Raw genomic sequence first — 16395 nt, 5'->3', positions numbered from 1 at the left:
ATGAAAATAATGTTCAGAGTAAGCCAATTATGGTAAAGCAAAGGATGGGCAGCCTTACCAACCAACACACACACACAAAAAGAGCCACTGATGGAGGGTTTGGGGCTCAGAGCTAGGAGGCCCTAACTCATACACGCTTGAGGAATCCTCCACCCACACACCCCTCTCCCTAATGAATGTGCTCATCCTCTGATCAGGCCACTGGTTACAGGCCTACATACAATGCCGTGCTTTAAAAAAAAAAAAAAACTCTAGGCAAGTCAGTTAAGAACAAATTGTTATTTACAATGACAGCCTACACCGGCCAAACCTGGACGACACTGGGATAATTGTGCGCCGCCCTATGGGACTCCCAATCACGGCCGGTTATGATACAGCCTGGAATTGAACCAGGGTATCTGTAGTGACGCCTCAAGCACTGAGATGCAGTGCCTTAGACCGCTGCGCCACTCGGTAGCCTCTGATCAGGCCACTAGTGACAGGCCTACATACAACAGCATTTTGTGCACCAATTTAACACACAATGGTAAAGGCTCATTTTAGACAACCGTACATCCTTCTGTAATGTAATGTAAACTTAAACCACTCTAGGTGGAGTAGTGTAAACATAGTCTGTGCTAATGCACACACACAATGTACGCCCTTTCCTTCCGCCCATTCCTCAGAGCAACATCCTGTCCCCCATGACCACTTCCTGTCTGAGACAGAGTCGGACGGAGTAGACATTCTTAGTACTTCTGTTGTCCTCGCCCTTCCCTTATGTCCAAGAATCTTCTAAAGGCATCCCAAACATCCTAACTCTTATCCAATGTCCTGTCTGTGTTTGACCTTCGACATCCAGAAGACAGCCCACCCTTTCAGTCACACATGCCTCAAATAACTGTCCCCTACAAGCCTAGTCTCCAAGGACTGTCCATGGATTTCCATTCTCAACAACACATACACATCAACTTCTAGTGTGTCCACAACATGAACATTAAACTCCATAACTAACTTTATTTTCACACTCAAATGATTGACACGTTCTTTCCATCTTTCTATGGTTATACAGACAGAAGTACAAGGAAGCTTTGGGTGTGTGGGGTTGTCAAGTTAAACCACAGCCAGGGGAGTAGGCGTTTATAGCAACGCGGGTGGATTTACATGCGAAAGCGTTGCTTTTAAATTGTACTGGATTGCACAAAAACAGTCCGTGCGAAGCCAGAAATGAAATAAAATTCAATTTCAACTTACTGTGCCGGTAGGCAGGATGGTCATTATGACAAAATATCTAAAGGATTATATTATTAAACATAGTTTCCAAACGTGGGTCTGTTGTAGACCCACCTCCTCCCTCCTTACCTCAAAATAAAAGTAATGCATGTGTGTCATATGTGGACAAAAAAGGAATAACTTGTGTGGGACTTTAATTTTGAGGTAAACAGGCCCACGTTTGGAAAGTCTGTTTAATAATACAATCCTTTAGATATTTTGTCTCAAATTCCCTGTCATAATGACCATCCGTCCTGGCCACCGGCACAGTAAGTTGAAATGGAGTTGTTTTTAACTTCCGGTTTCCCACAGACTGTTTTTGTGCAATCCAATACTATTAAAACAATGCTAGCACATGTAAATCCACCCACGTTGCTAAGGGGAGTAAAGATCCACAGCCAAAAGGGGGATACAGGGCTGTCTGAGAGGGGTAGAGAAGCCCAGCTTCTGGTAGGGCTGGGACAATTACCATAGAACTGTGTAACCGACGGTTAAGGTGGAAGAACATCATAAAAATATAATTACCGTCATAACCATTACCGTCGTACGATTTTAGTTTTTGGGAACAAACACCTGACTGAAGACGGGATGGTCGGGCAGTTTCACTGGTAAACTCATGGACACACTCGCCTGGTATTGTGATTAAATAATGTATATGGTCATGTAGAATGTTCATTTAAATTATGCTAACTGATTTGGCTCTTGCAAGGATATGTATTTTTGTAATGTCAGTTGAGTTGAATCAACAAATCATATTGATGGGTACACTTCTTGCTTTACTTCCTGCTTTTTTCTTAAAATGGCCGCCAGTCTACCCAGTACACCATCATTGACTGGAATTGGGACACCTGTTCTATTCATTCTATTATTATGACAGCACATGCAGTCAGGAGCAGAGGATAGTTAAAAATGTGTGTAGAGTGGTTTTTACAGTGACTGCAGTCATTTGGCTGGCCATTAACCCTCATCCAAAATTCCATGGTGGTCACAGTCCTAGCTGCTGGGCTGGGTAGTGGAGCTAGAGCCGTTACCTTGGGGAGGAACAGAGACAGAGCGCCAGTGACCTCTGGGTAATGCAGTTCTCAGCTGAAAGGGAGCCAGGCGGGCAAGCATACTGTATACTGTCTGCTGTCGCAGGTAGATCAACACTGAGGAGGTGAAATTTGAGTTCTGCACAGCTCACTGTTCTCTCCTTGTCAGCAAAGCGTGTGTGTGTGTGTGTGTGTGTGTGTGTGTGTGTCCAACATGCCTTTTCCAGGGGGCACTCAGAATGTGCTGACTCAGACTCCTCTGACTGCCAAGGATGAACAGCCCTAGGCAACACAACTCTTACCTTACAATGCAAAACCTGAGTACCCAAGTCTCCTTCAATTATTTCCACATGTAGTCTAAAATAGATCAACTCCTTGTCTTGAATAGCCTTGACACTCCCAGACAGATGCCAGAACCCACCCTGAAAGGAGAAAGCATTCCCAGTTTCACACCCCAATACATTTACATAAACGAGGGCTGGGAATAGCCAGGGACCTAACGATATGATATCCATCACGATACTTAGGTGCAGGAATGATATGCATTGTGATTCGATATGTACTGCGATTCCATACTGGGATTTTATTGCGATTTGATATTCCAAACATATTGCTCACTATATGTCTGCTGCAGAGAGACAAGAGAAAGCACGAGAAACTCCTTTTGGGAAATAAAAGTGCTGAAAACATGTTGGCTCACTATTTAAAAAGAAGATGAAGAACGAGCTATAATTGGATGAAAAATACCAGAGTTTTGGCGCAGGTACAGCTGACTAGCGCTAGCTAACGCAGCCAACTGCAGCAAAAATAGCCTTCTTACTTGGAGCAAAAAATAATGTTGCGATCTGTAACTATTGATCACTAATATACATTTCATAACAAACGGGCATCTTCCAACATTGCTATAGGCTAGTGTGTACAAACTTACAACAGGCCGTTAACAACAACAACAATGTAAAGCAGGGGAGGGGATCCCAAAGATGAGGTCCGTGACCCCATTTTTATATACATTTTTTCGAGACCTACACACAATGTAAAAAGTGGGATGTAATCAACTGCCAATGTTTACTTTTTTAATTGGAGATGTGACAGTCTAATACAAATCAGTCTGACAATACTTTTGACAGTATTTCAATATGAAGGAAGTGTGGTTTGAAGTGACTGAAACGCATCAGAAATGTACCGGGAATGTTGTATGATCTTCTGTGTAGAAAAGAACATCATCATTGATAATCTCCCCCAGTCTGATTTAGTGTCTGGTCTAATGAGTTCTGTGCAGCTTGTGGACATTGTAGAGGGAAACAGACACATACAGTGGGGCAAAAAAGTATTTAGTCAGCCACCAATTGTGCAAGTTCTCCCACTTAAAAAGATGAGAGGCCTGTAATTTTCATCACACGTACACTATGACAGACAAAATGAGAAGAAAAAAAATCCAGAAAATCACATTGTAGGATTCTTTATGAATTTATTTGCAAATTATGGTGGAAAATAAGTATTTGGAGATTTCTGCCTCTCACAGACCTGTAACGTATTCTTTAAGAGGCTCCTCTGTCCTCCACTAGTTACCTGTATTAATGGCACCTGTTGAACTTGTTATCAGTATAAAAGACACCTGTCCACAATCTCAAACAGTCACACTCCAAACTCCACTTTGGCCAAGACCAAAGGACACCAGAAACAAAATTGTAGACCTGCACCAGGCTGGGAAGACTGAATCTGCAATAGGTAATCAGCTTGGTTTGAAGAAATCAACTGTGGGAGCAATTATTAGGAAATGAAAGACATACACAACCACTGATAATCTCCCTCGATCTGGGGCTCCACGCAAGATCTCACCCCATGGGGTCAAAATTATCACAAGAACGGTGAGCAAAAATCCCAGAACCACACGGGGGGACCTAGAGAATGACCTGCAGAGAGCTGGGACCAAAGTAACAAAGCCTACCATCAGTAACACACTACGCCGCCAGGGACTCAAATCCTGCAGTGCCAGACGTGTCCCCCTGCTTAAGCCAGTACATGTCCAGGCCCGTCTGAAGTTTGCTAGAGAGCATTTGGATGATCCAGAAGAAGATTGGGAGAAAGTCATATGGTCAGATGAAAACAAAATAGAACTTTTTGGTAAAAACTCAACTCGTCGTGTTTAGAGGACAAAGAATGCTGAGTTGCATCCAAAGAACACCATACCTACTGTGAAGCATGGGGGTGGAAACATCATGCTTTGGGGCTGTTTTTCTGCAAAGGGACCAGGACGACTGATCCGTGTAAAGAAAATAATGAATGGGGCCATGTATCGTGAGATTTTGAGTGAAAACCTCCTTCCATCAGCAAGGGCATTGAAGATGAAACGTGGCTGGGTCTTTCAGCATGACAATTATCCCAAACACACTGCCCGGGCAACAAAGGAGTGGCTTCGTAAGAAGCATTTCAAGGTCCTGGAATGGCTTAGCCAGTCTCCAGATCTTAACCCCATAGAAAATCTTTGGAGGGAGTTGAAAGTCCGTGTTGCCCAGCAACAGCCCCAAAACATCACTGCTGTAGAGGAGATCTGCATGGAGGAATGGGCCAAAATACCAGCAGCAGCGTGTGAAAACCTTGAAGACTTACAGAAAACGTTTGACCTCTGTCATTGCCAACAAAGGGTATATAACAAAGTATTGAGATAAACTTTTGTTATTGACCAAATATTTATTTTCCACCATAATTTGCAAATAAATTCATTAAAAATCCTACAATGTGATTTTCTGGATTTTTTTTTCTCATTTTTGTCTGTCATAGTTGAAGTGGACCTATGATGAAAATTACAGGCCTCATCTTTTTAAGTGGGAGAACTTGCACAATTGGTGTCTGACTAAATACTTTTTTGCCCCACTGTACGTGTTCCTGAGAGTCTTATCTTTCAGTGATGGGATCATAATATTGTTTAGCCTAAATGGTTCAAAAGATTGAGCGACATTTTTTGAAAGAAAACAGAATCCGCTCTGTTTATTACAACCGCATCAAGCTGCTACCGGAGGTTACTGAAGTAACCCCTATGAATCAAGCGCAGTTTTTGCTCTCGCCACCCCATCCTAGTTCGTCAACTGATTGTAACTGTAACATGAATGATTAAGAGTCCTTTACAGGTTTAATCTGCAGTTGAAAAAGTGACCACCCCGTTTTGGTAAAAAGCTGAGGGATGGGCCTGGAGAAATCGAACCACTCTTACATTCATAGACAGAACTATAGTATGTATCCAAAATTATTGTTTAAACCATGCTTTGAGGCGATACAGTGGTTGTTTACATTTACAAACATTAGAGTAAACCAAGCTTATATTTTGGGTTGTGGTTTAGTGACAGTTGTACTAAGCGTATGAGAAATGTATAAATTATATTCTTAAACAATCAATGGGAATATATGACTAATGTATAAGTCTAAAAACTGCAGATTGCCTCTAACTGAATGGATACTTTCTGAATTTAATGAATGGGTACTTGGCGAAAGAGAGAGGGGGTGGCATGAGAAAGAGAGAGGGATGGCATGAGAAAGAGAGAGGGGGTGGCATGAGAGAGAACGAGAGAAAGAGAGAGGGGGTGGCATGAGAGAACGAGAGAAAGAGAGAGGGGGTGGCATGAGAAAGAGAGGGGGGGTGGCATGAGAAAGAGAGGGGGTGGTATGAGAGAGAGGGGGTGGCATGAGAAAGAGAGAGGGGGTGGCATGAGAGGGGTGGCATGACAGAGAAAGACTGAGAGCTTCAGTCCAGAAATATCTCTGAAACAGTATGTCCCTGATTACAAGACTTCCCTTCTCTCCTCCATCATATTAGTGCTTCTCCTTTTTCCTCTCACGCCACATTCTTGCTCAATGCAGGCCCCTGCACACCATACCAGCTACTCTCACACAGAGACACAGGTACAAAAGTTCTCTGTAGACTATCCCCGCCCTGGGGAGACCTGGAGCCATGTATCCCTTCACATAACAGATCATCTCCTTTACTAGTGTTATTCTAGGCCAGGGATGGGCAACTCCACCCCCTTTTGTAGGCCCATGGATCAATTTCCACACAGAAAAAAGTCTTAACTCTCTTAGAATACCCAATGTGCAATTTGTAAATTCCTTTGTGATTCAGCAGTTCTCGTTATGTCAGTCACTGATAGTCACTCAATTAGCCCATGTCAGCAAAACATGTTTAGCTTTCCGCTAGAATAATTTGCCAATCTATCTAAACTTGTAGTAATCTTGGTTGGGGGGCACCACAGTTAGTCACACTCATACCATATTAAAAACTACTCATTTTTCACGGCAAAATTACTACAATTTCATAAGATTAGTTAGTCTATACATTTCTCTCTGCACCATGCAAAATGTGTAGAATTTCAGGAACTTATAGGGTAGGCAGCATAAATGTAACCACATGTAATATATAGATTTGCATTAGTAAACGCATCAAAGTTACACCTAATTTTTACACCTAATTTTCTATTTTTCGAGTTATTACATAAAACCGATCAGAATTCTGAAGGCCGGAAGTCATGTTGGAAAATGTATTTCCAGGGAATGATGTAATACAGAGGACCCGATAAGCCAGCCTATTCCCTATAAATGTAAACTCCAAAAGAAATAACTTCAAATGTATAACTTCAAATTAAACTAAATCATTTGCACTCATGATTTCTGTTTTCAATTACATTTTCTGCCAACTTATAAGCAAATACGTTATGAATGTGTTGTTACAAATAAACTTGCAAGGTTGCTTGCCAACTTGCCTGCTAACGTTAGCCATATTCGCCTGCTAACGTTGGCCTTATTAGCCTGCTAACGTTAGCCTTATTCGCACGCTAACGTTAGCCTTATGCGCACGCTAACGTTAGCCTTATGCGCACGCTAACGTTAGCCTTATTCGCCTGCTAACTTTAGCCTTATTCGCCTGCTAACGTTAGCCTTATTCGCCTGCTAACGTCAGCCTTATTAGCCTGCTAACGTCAGCCTTATTAGCCTGCTATCGTCAGCCTTATTAGCCTGCTAACGTTAGCCTTATTAGCCTGCTAACGTTAGCCTTATTAGCCTGCTAACTTTGTTTGTACTACATGAGTCAGCCAGTTGCTATCAACACCTATTTTACAGCTACATTAAAGTAAACCAATGTTTTGGAAATGCATAATGCCATCTAACCAGTTATCAAAGAATGTTAGCTATATGCAGTTGTAACGGATGTGAAATAGCTAGCTAGTTAGCGGTGGTGCGCGCTAAATAGCATTTCAATCGGTGACGTCACTGGCTCTGAGACCTTGAAGTAGTGTTGCCTTGCTCTGCAAGGGCCGCGGCTTTTGTGGAGCGATCGGTAACGATGTGTGCAGAAGGTCCCTTGTTCGAGCCCGGGTCTGGGCGAGGGGACGGTTTAAAGTTATACTGTTACACAGTCATCTTAGTCCGCAAGCTAGCTATTTAACCAATTAGCTATTAGCCTAGCCAAACACCACGGTTATGGTCAGCAAGTTAGAGCCCAACTACTAGAGACCAGCTAGAACACAACTAAAGCATAACTACAGATCAAAGCAAAGAGAGCGCAGAAACTTACACATTGATGGCTGGGACCCATCCAACCACCACGGTTATGGTCGGCAAACTAGATCAGCTAGAACACAACTAACACAACCAAAACATAACCACAGACTAAAAACAAAGAGAGCAGGTTTACAGATTGATCGTAAAACTTTTAAAAGAGTGCAGGCTGGGTTAGCTACCAAAAAGGGGAGGGGGGGGGGGTTCGCAGGGCCAAGGGAGAGTCAAGGAAATCCAAAATATACTGAAAACAAATATAAAACGCAACGTGTAGTGTTGGTCCCATGTTTCATGAGCTGAAATAAAAGATAGCAGAAATGTTCCATACACACAAAAAGATTCTCTCAAAAGTTGTGCACAAATTAATTTACATCCCTGTTTAGTGAGCATTTCTCCTTTGCCAAGATAATCCATCCACCTGACATGATCATTACACAGATGCTCTTGTGCTTGGGACAATAAAAGGCCACTCTAAAATATGCAGTTTGGTCACACAACACAATGCCACAGATGTCTCAATTTTGAGGGTGCACGCAATTGACATGCTGACTGAAGGAACCTCCACAAGAGCTGTTGCCAGCGTCATTTTAGAGATTTTGGCAGTACGTCCAACTGGCCTCACCACCTCAGACCATGTATAACGACACCAGCCCAGAACCTCCACATCCGGCTCCTTCACCTGCCGGATCATCTGAGAACAGCCATCTGGACAGCTGATGAAACTGAGGTGTATTTCTGTCTGTAATAAAAAAAACTTTTTGGGGGGAAAATCTGTAATAAAAAAACTTTTGGGGGGAAAAACTCATTCTGAATGACTGGGCCTGGATCCCCTGTGGGTGGGAGATAGGCCCGCCCACACATTGTTGTGCCCCTGCCCAGTCATATGAAATCCATAGGTTAGGGCCAAATTCATTTATTCCAATTGACCGATTTCCTTATATGAACTTTAACTCAGTAAAATCGTTGATTTTGTTCCATGTTGAGTTTATATTTTTGTTCAGTATACATATATTCCAGATGTCTGTCAGCTAGCACTAAGACAAGGTGGAAAAATTACAAAACTCCCGCAGCCTACTTCACAGAGAACATGACGAAAAGTTTACAAAACATATGTACTACATATGATAACACATCCACAAAGTCTGTGAAGAGAATACTGCATGGCCGCACGTGGCCCATTTGCTTCTTGTTTACATCACACTTCATGTGATTGGTGAGCTACAATCCAACACCGCAAACATTTGGTCTGGAATGAAATAACATGCTAGCAGCTAACGTTAGCTAGCTTGAGCTAGCTACCGCGCCAGCATACGAACTCTGTAGTATATCCTTCATATGACGTTGAGAAATAGTGCATTGTGGTAGTTTAGATAATATTTCCGGGTAAGTCAAAGCTCCAATATATAAATTCTTGGGCGACTTGACAAAATCCACATAGAAATGTGAGTTATAGATCTGTCACTCATTAAAATCAAGTCTAAGAAGTGGTAGATCTGTTATATGTGCACTATTTCTATGCTTCCTATTTTTAAGGTTTGTTTTTGCGTATTTTACTTTCAGTTTTGTACACCAGCTTCAAACAGCTGGAAATACTACAGTTTTGGTTATGGAAAATATATTTCACAGCGGTTTACAATGATTCTTTACACTAAACTTGCTTGTTTTATCACAAACTGAAATTAGGCAAACTATTCAAATTTTTTCAACCAGGAAATAGCGCATCTTTAATAAATATGTAATAATACAAAAACATAACTATGTTTGTACAGTAGTTGTACTCATGATCTGGTTACCTATAAGTTACTTAAGCAATAAGGCCCGAAGGGGTGTGGTATATGGCCAACATAACACAGCTCGGGCTGTTCTTATGCACGATGTAACGAAATATACCACAAACCCCTGAGGTGCCTGGCTACCAATGTAATTAGCTAAGTAAAAATAAATGTTTTGTCATACCCATGGTATACGGTTTTATATATCACGGCTTCCAGACAATCAGTATTCAGGGACTGAACCACCCAGTCTGTAATAAGCCTTTGACCACACTGTTACATTGGTGAGTAAAAGCTTCCTAACCTTTAACTCTAAAACTTCAACAGCCCCCCAACAAAATGTTGCATAAAGACCCCAAAAAGCTAGAGCCAGCTCTGACTGCATGTGTGGGTATGGATACAGGTACGCAGACCCGCGAGCCACTAAGGCCCCACATGATGAGTTCTGATTTTTTTTTTTGTGGCCCCCACCCCCATCAAAGTTGCCCATCTCTGTTCTAGGCCACATCAAACCTAAGCGGTTTGTTTGTTAGGGATTCGTTTTTTTCATCTGAATTCCTGTGGTTAGATCTGAGATGATATGGTCAAAAACAAATATACTTATTGTTAACCTCAAAACATACTGATCCCTGCTGCCCATATGCTCCATCCAACAACATCCAAAACAATAACACACTTTTCCAAAGTGGTTCCTAACAATCATTGTGATCTTGGGGCATCATGGAAAATGAGCACACCTGTTACCTCCAAATGTGTCTGCCTATTCATCATTCCCCGTGGGGGGTGGAGCGTGTAGGCAGTTCGGAGGCACAAGGCAGGCTATTGTCTCCGGCCGCTGGAACAATTGAATCATCTTCTTGTTTTGACAATCCGACTGACCAAACATAATGCCATTGTAGTGGATGGTCACACAGTACTGTAGTAGGACTAAAGAATGGGTTGACAGCATGATAATGGGCAGAGCACTAGCCAAACACAATCAAACTGACATCCAGGGCAGGGATAGCAGTGCAGGGGCCAAGGGAGAACCACCAAGCTAAGCTAACCTAGAGAATCTGACTAGAAGCTGCTTACCCTGGATGTGTCCTTATTTAGCACTGAAACAGTCACCTGACCCACCCAATCCTCACTCACCTTCCACACAGAAATACGGGTACACTTTATTTGAAGGGTGCCTACTTAATAACCTACATAAGGACGTTATAACAAAATCCACAGATAAAACATTTATAACCAGTACATAATCATTCATTAATAGCCACAATAATAAATGAATCACATTTTCTAAGGTCACACTCACCTGCGTAGAAGCGTATGAGACAGCCTATTTCTGGGTCCATACCCTCTTCCTGTACCCGCCACGGGTCTCCATAGCCCAGATTAGAGAGGTAGTCATTCTGCATCTGCAGAGGCTTCTCATCATCCTCCAGTCTCCTCATAGCTCCACCGTGCAGCTGGGCGAAGAGGGCCGGTGCTTGGGAGGCTTTCTCTGGGCCCGGGACCCCTCTCAGCTCCCCTGAAACGACCAGGTCACGCTCAACAGCTGCTCTGCCAGTCAGAGGTAGGGCCAGTGAGTTACTGACACAGCTTGACAGGGGATTGATCAGTCTGGGTTCTCCTCCAGTGCTACCTGTTTTTCCACCTTCATCAGCAGCGTTTTTGTCTCCCAGTTGGTTTGACTTTGATAGCCTGTTGTCAGGAGCTTTGCAGGCATCAGTTGAGGGGACGTGCATGGATTTCCCCTCCAGGGTCTGTTGCTGAGTGACAGTGGGGATGCTGGCTGTGTGTGTCGGGGAAGGGTCTAGCTCAACCTCGTCTGAGGAACTCCCAAACGGGTCCAATTCCTCCGTGGCGGAATCTAAGTTTGGGCTGAGCACTGAGGAGTTTGTCCCAAGGACAGCAGCATCACTGAGGGAGTCCCGGTGTTGGCTGAGCCGCGGACCACCGGGGCTCAAATCATCAAAGGTGCTACTCTCCATGTCTGAGCCTGAGTACAGTCCACAACTGTCGGCCCCACTCAGGCCCATGTCTGCACCCTCACTGTCATTTAGATAAACCTCAGAGGAAGAGGTGCTTGGTATCTTGTAGTCAGAAAGTAATATATTTGTTTCCAGGTAATATTGAGCATGGTTGTTATTGCTATGAAGCCGCTTGATTGGAGAGACTGGTTGGTTCTCCTCTGACCCCGAGTAGGAGATCACAGAACCCGGGTAGGAGGTCTTCACGTTGTTACTTTTATTCACATCAAGTTGGTAGTCAATGTGACCATGGCTACCATTGCAGTTACCGTTCAGGTCAACATAAGCACTTGTTTTGCGAGTCATTCTTAGTATCCCTCCACATTTACCTCCAAGCTGCCCCAGACGAGCCGCTATCTCCCCAGCGGTGGTGTCCACGGTGCATAGTACCGCCCGGGGGTAGGAGGGCGTGAGTCGGTCATGGACGTGGATACAACCCTGCTGGAGGTCAGCTCGGACCCACGCCTTGTCGTTGGGCTGGAGCTGCTTCGCCTGCTTCTGGCGAAGCAAGGTCTTTCTATCCAGGCTCAGTGTGTTGTTGACAGACGATGCGGACAGTGTGGGTCTCACTCCCCCAACGGAGGAGACTGCGGGCGGGCATGAGGTCGTCGAAGCTGCGGCCGAGAGGTTCCTCTTGTGCCGCCGTCTCCTGGTCAACAACGAGTTCACGCTGGTGCTGCTGACCGATACGAGGCTGTAGATGTTGGGTGTTTTACCGGTGGTCATGTTGAGATTGGCAGCACTACTGGTGGCGTTAGCAGCCTGGTTTTGGTAAATCCCGTTCCGTATCGCTATGTGAAGTAGGGAGGTGGTAGCAAGTCCCAAGAGTTTTGTCTCCCCGCCCCCGCCATCATCTTCCCCCGTCGCAGTTATTTTTCCAGCGGGGAAGAGTGCATCACCACTGGCCTTTAAAAACTTGCTGCCAGTTCTTATTTGTCCAATTTCCGAGTCTAATATTCCGACTGACGTTGACAGGGAATCCACCTCCAATCGGCTCCTCTCCCCAGACACTATCCGCACACTTTCCATTTTCCGCAAGTGAATGCGCTAACGTTAGCAAGCAAGCTAACAGTATCAACAACCACTACGAACTCCAAATAAATAAAGCTAGTCAGCCAACGTTAGTTCCGGCAGGTACCCTTGCAGTTTATTCGTTACATACATTATTCCACTTGCGTTTTCCAGCTAGCAATGGAGAAAGCAAGAGAGCTAGCCAGGCCGTGCAATCTTTTTTATTTTGTTGGCTGCTGGTGAAATCGCCGGTCAATGCCGCTCGGTTGCTATCGATACCGCCATTATAGAGGATGTTTTGCTGCGGTATGAAAGCAGCCAGTCAAGCTCATTAGATATGTGAAGCATTTGATGAAGCTGGCGGGATTTGAAGATTTGCTTACACCCACAAAAGCTTTATATTTATGAGATGACGTACCGATCCCTGCATGGACTTCTGGGAAATGTAGTTTTCTGTATTTAACTTTCCCTTTCGCAGCGACATTAAGTACATAGTTTCTAAACCCCGAGTCACAACATCACAACACTTCAGGAAACGCTTGCGAAGAAGACCAAGCAGACCAGGCCGGGGTTTGGGGTTAAGAGAATTCAATGAGAGAAGTGAAACGTTATTCCTTAGTTGTTAATTTTCTCGAAATCGAAAGGCACAACATACATTCGAGACAATGTTTTAAGTAGTTTAACATGTTATTACTTCAAACTCGTGAAAGTGACAAACTGACACGTTTTCATTTTCGTCCAAAATAACTTTATATAGGAGTGCCATTGATTTTGACGGGTTGCACATGCGTAGTTCGGCACGATAGGCCGGTTAGACCCGATGATGTGTTTCTAGGCATGAGTTTTGCTTGTCAAAGTCGCCATGGGATAACTGGGCCCAAAAGATGTCTTATCCAGCAGGTGGCGCTCAGTTTTTGTATGGAGGTCAACGAGGGTGTCGAATTTGGTTAACAGAAAATGTAATGGTTTATTTGCTACGTGTGGCTTATTTGACCGAATAAAAGTTTCGTTATGACTATGTTGTTACGTATGGAACGCCGTTTGGGTCTTTGCGTGTCCAAAAGATACACGTCAAATAACACAATTTGACCGTTAAGTAAGCTTTCATTTGACACGTCAAATAACTATTTTATTATAGAATGTTGTGTGCTGAATTTGCATGTGCAAGCCAAGCGCCACCATTACTGTCAAAGCTGTACAATACTGCGTTGGTTATTTGTTCGAATGGGAAAACGTCTGTGTGAGCATTTGAAATTAGACCAGGATCAAAAATGTTTGCAAATATATTTGATACAGATGTTATGAGCAACTTCTGGGGTAGTTAGCTAGCACCAATGCAACCAGCCTGAAAACAATAACCAGTCGAAACTGCAGTCATTTTCAATATTCTTAGCAATGGTTTAGGAATCCGTGTGAGTAAGTATTAGCTAGGTAGCTACTTGTTGTTCTTCTATTGAAATCACTAGCTAGCCAGCTACTTAAGCATATTGCCCAAAACAAACGTTATAAACAGCCAGCTAGCTTCATCTGGCTAGTATGACTTGACCGGACAGGGGTATGTGTTGTGAAACTGGCCACAATAGTGGAATTTGCGTTTCGGCTTCAAAATAAAGTCCATATTTGAAAGCAATGCAGAATGTTACAATTGGTGGAATCATACCGTATTTAGACTACATAATCTTAAACATGGTCGGAGTGTTGGAATGTGGAGCAATGAAATGGAGTATGAGTCTACTCCCACAGAAAATAACTGGGAAGAGTTCACGCAAATATTATCGTCATAGTAGCTCTTATTGAGGGACTTTGACTGTGGGAATGTACCTACCCAGTCAGCCTATTGTGCATATTGACATTTATATTGCACTGTACAGCCTTACCTAATGATAGTCCTCCTCAGAGTTATCAGGCTCCAAAACATCCAGGTCATATTGTTTTTCCTCTGGAATAGTGTTCAATACAAATAGTAGGTTGACTGGTACAATAAATGTGTCTCAATTCACAGTGGTTTCAGGTCCCGCAATAAAAGCTATGACACTAATGTTCTCTGGGTGTCATTGAGTAGAGTAGACTGATACAGTGAAATAAGTATGCCCGAATGCAATTCTGAAGTCTAATACAACCCGTGTGATTAAAACATTTTTTTCAAATTAACAAATTATTGTATTTTGTTGGATTTATATAAGAACATTATCTGTATTCATTCGTATCGCTTTCAATTAGATACTTTTATTTTGAAGGTGAACCGCAAATTCCACAATTGTGGCTAATCCTTATTGTGGCTAGCTTCACATAGGTGGGTCCGACCACGATTAATCAAATAAGAACTGTCTTGTAAATTAGGGGTATTTTGGGTGATGACACGTAACTAGATAACTATAGCTACTGAAACAGATTATGTAGTTTTGCTATGTTTTGGGGGAAGAACATTGTTTGCATCCATCAGCGAGCTAGCTTTTTTCTAACCAGCACGGTCCAGAGTTTGGGGAAGTGTGTCTGCACTCGTGCAGTAGCGGCAGGTGCACGAGACAAGACTTTACCAGGGTCATAGCATACGTATCGGAGAATCGTTATGACATATGAAATACGAGTGATAGTGTAATTATTATGTCATATCTACGTAAAATAATCACGAACATGTTAAATGATTACGCGACGCGCAGTAATATCTGAATACAGGTCCTGATTGGTCAGCAAGCTTATTTGACGAGTCAAATTGTGTTATTTGACATGCTTCTTTTCTGACACGCAAAGAACCAAACGGCGTTCCAAAGTTATTTGATGTGTCAAATCATTTTGACATGCAAAGACCCAAAACGCGTTCCATAGAGTTGTGCCTGGTCTACATCAGAATTTTACAAATACTTTTCTGAACAAGTAGCTCCCTTCCTATTTGAAGTATTTTTAGAGAGTATTAAAAACAATGTTCTCCCTCCTACAATGAGTCAGGGGTTAATAACACTGATACCTAAACCTAAAAAATAAGTGCTGCTCATCGATAACTGGCGTCCAATTTGTCTTCTTAATAATGACTATAAGATATTAGCCTCACTACTTGCAAAAATAATTAAAGAAGTCCTGGATGCAATCATTGATGAAACTCAGTCTGGCTTCATGAGGAACAGACATATTTCTAACAATGTCAGACTAGTATTAGACGTACTTGACTACTCAGACCTAATAACTGAGGATAGCTTCATATTATTTTTAGATTTTTATAAAGCATTTGACACAGTAGAGCATCAGTTTCTCTTCCACTCCCTTGAGAGACTTGGCTTTAGGGATTTTAGGGATAGGCTATTAAGACTCTCTATGCAAATGGTAACAGCTCTATCAAATTGAAATATGGCACCTCACCTAGATTTGAGTTAGAGAGGAATTAGGCAAGTTTGTCCTATCTCTCCGTACCTGTTTTTATTAATCACCCAACTTCTTGCAAATTCTTTAAATAATAGTCCTGTACAAGGTATTTCCATAGCTGGTAAAGAAATTATTATAAGCCAGCTGGCTGGCGATACTACACTTTTTCTGAAAGACGCTAACCAAATTCCCATATCGATCAATGTGATACAATCCTTTTCCAAAGCGTCTGGTCTATATCTTAACATTAAGAAATGTGAACTCATGGCTGTCAAAGATTGTGTGACACCTTCATATTATGGTATTCCAGTAAAAGAAGAACTTACATATTTAGGCATAACCATTACAAAGGATCAGAAGTCTAGAGGCTTACTAAATTTTAACCCTCTTATTAAAAAACCCCAGAAG

At 42.7% G+C, this 16395-nt stretch overlaps 1 protein-coding gene across 1 annotated transcript in view; it reads right to left on the bottom strand.

Annotated features, from left to right (window-relative positions):
- Positions 1 to 13005, bottom strand: part of LOC118372763 (PH domain leucine-rich repeat protein phosphatase 1-like) — an 85279-nt gene extending 72274 nt beyond the window's left edge. The window contains exon 1 of the mRNA XM_052461590.1: positions 10902 to 13005. Coding sequence (XP_052317550.1) covers positions 10902 to 12648 — 1747 coding nt within the window. The 5' untranslated portion in view covers positions 12649 to 13005. The remainder of the gene's footprint in view (positions 1 to 10901) is intronic.
- Positions 13006 to 16395: the final 3390 nt, after the last annotated feature.

Source organism: Oncorhynchus keta, chromosome 1, assembly GCF_023373465.1.
Source record: "Oncorhynchus keta strain PuntledgeMale-10-30-2019 chromosome 1, Oket_V2, whole genome shotgun sequence".
Taxonomy (NCBI): domain Eukaryota; kingdom Metazoa; phylum Chordata; class Actinopteri; order Salmoniformes; family Salmonidae; genus Oncorhynchus; species Oncorhynchus keta.
Note: the sequence above shows the minus strand (reverse complement) of the source record. Positions and strands in the feature narration are given on the sequence as shown.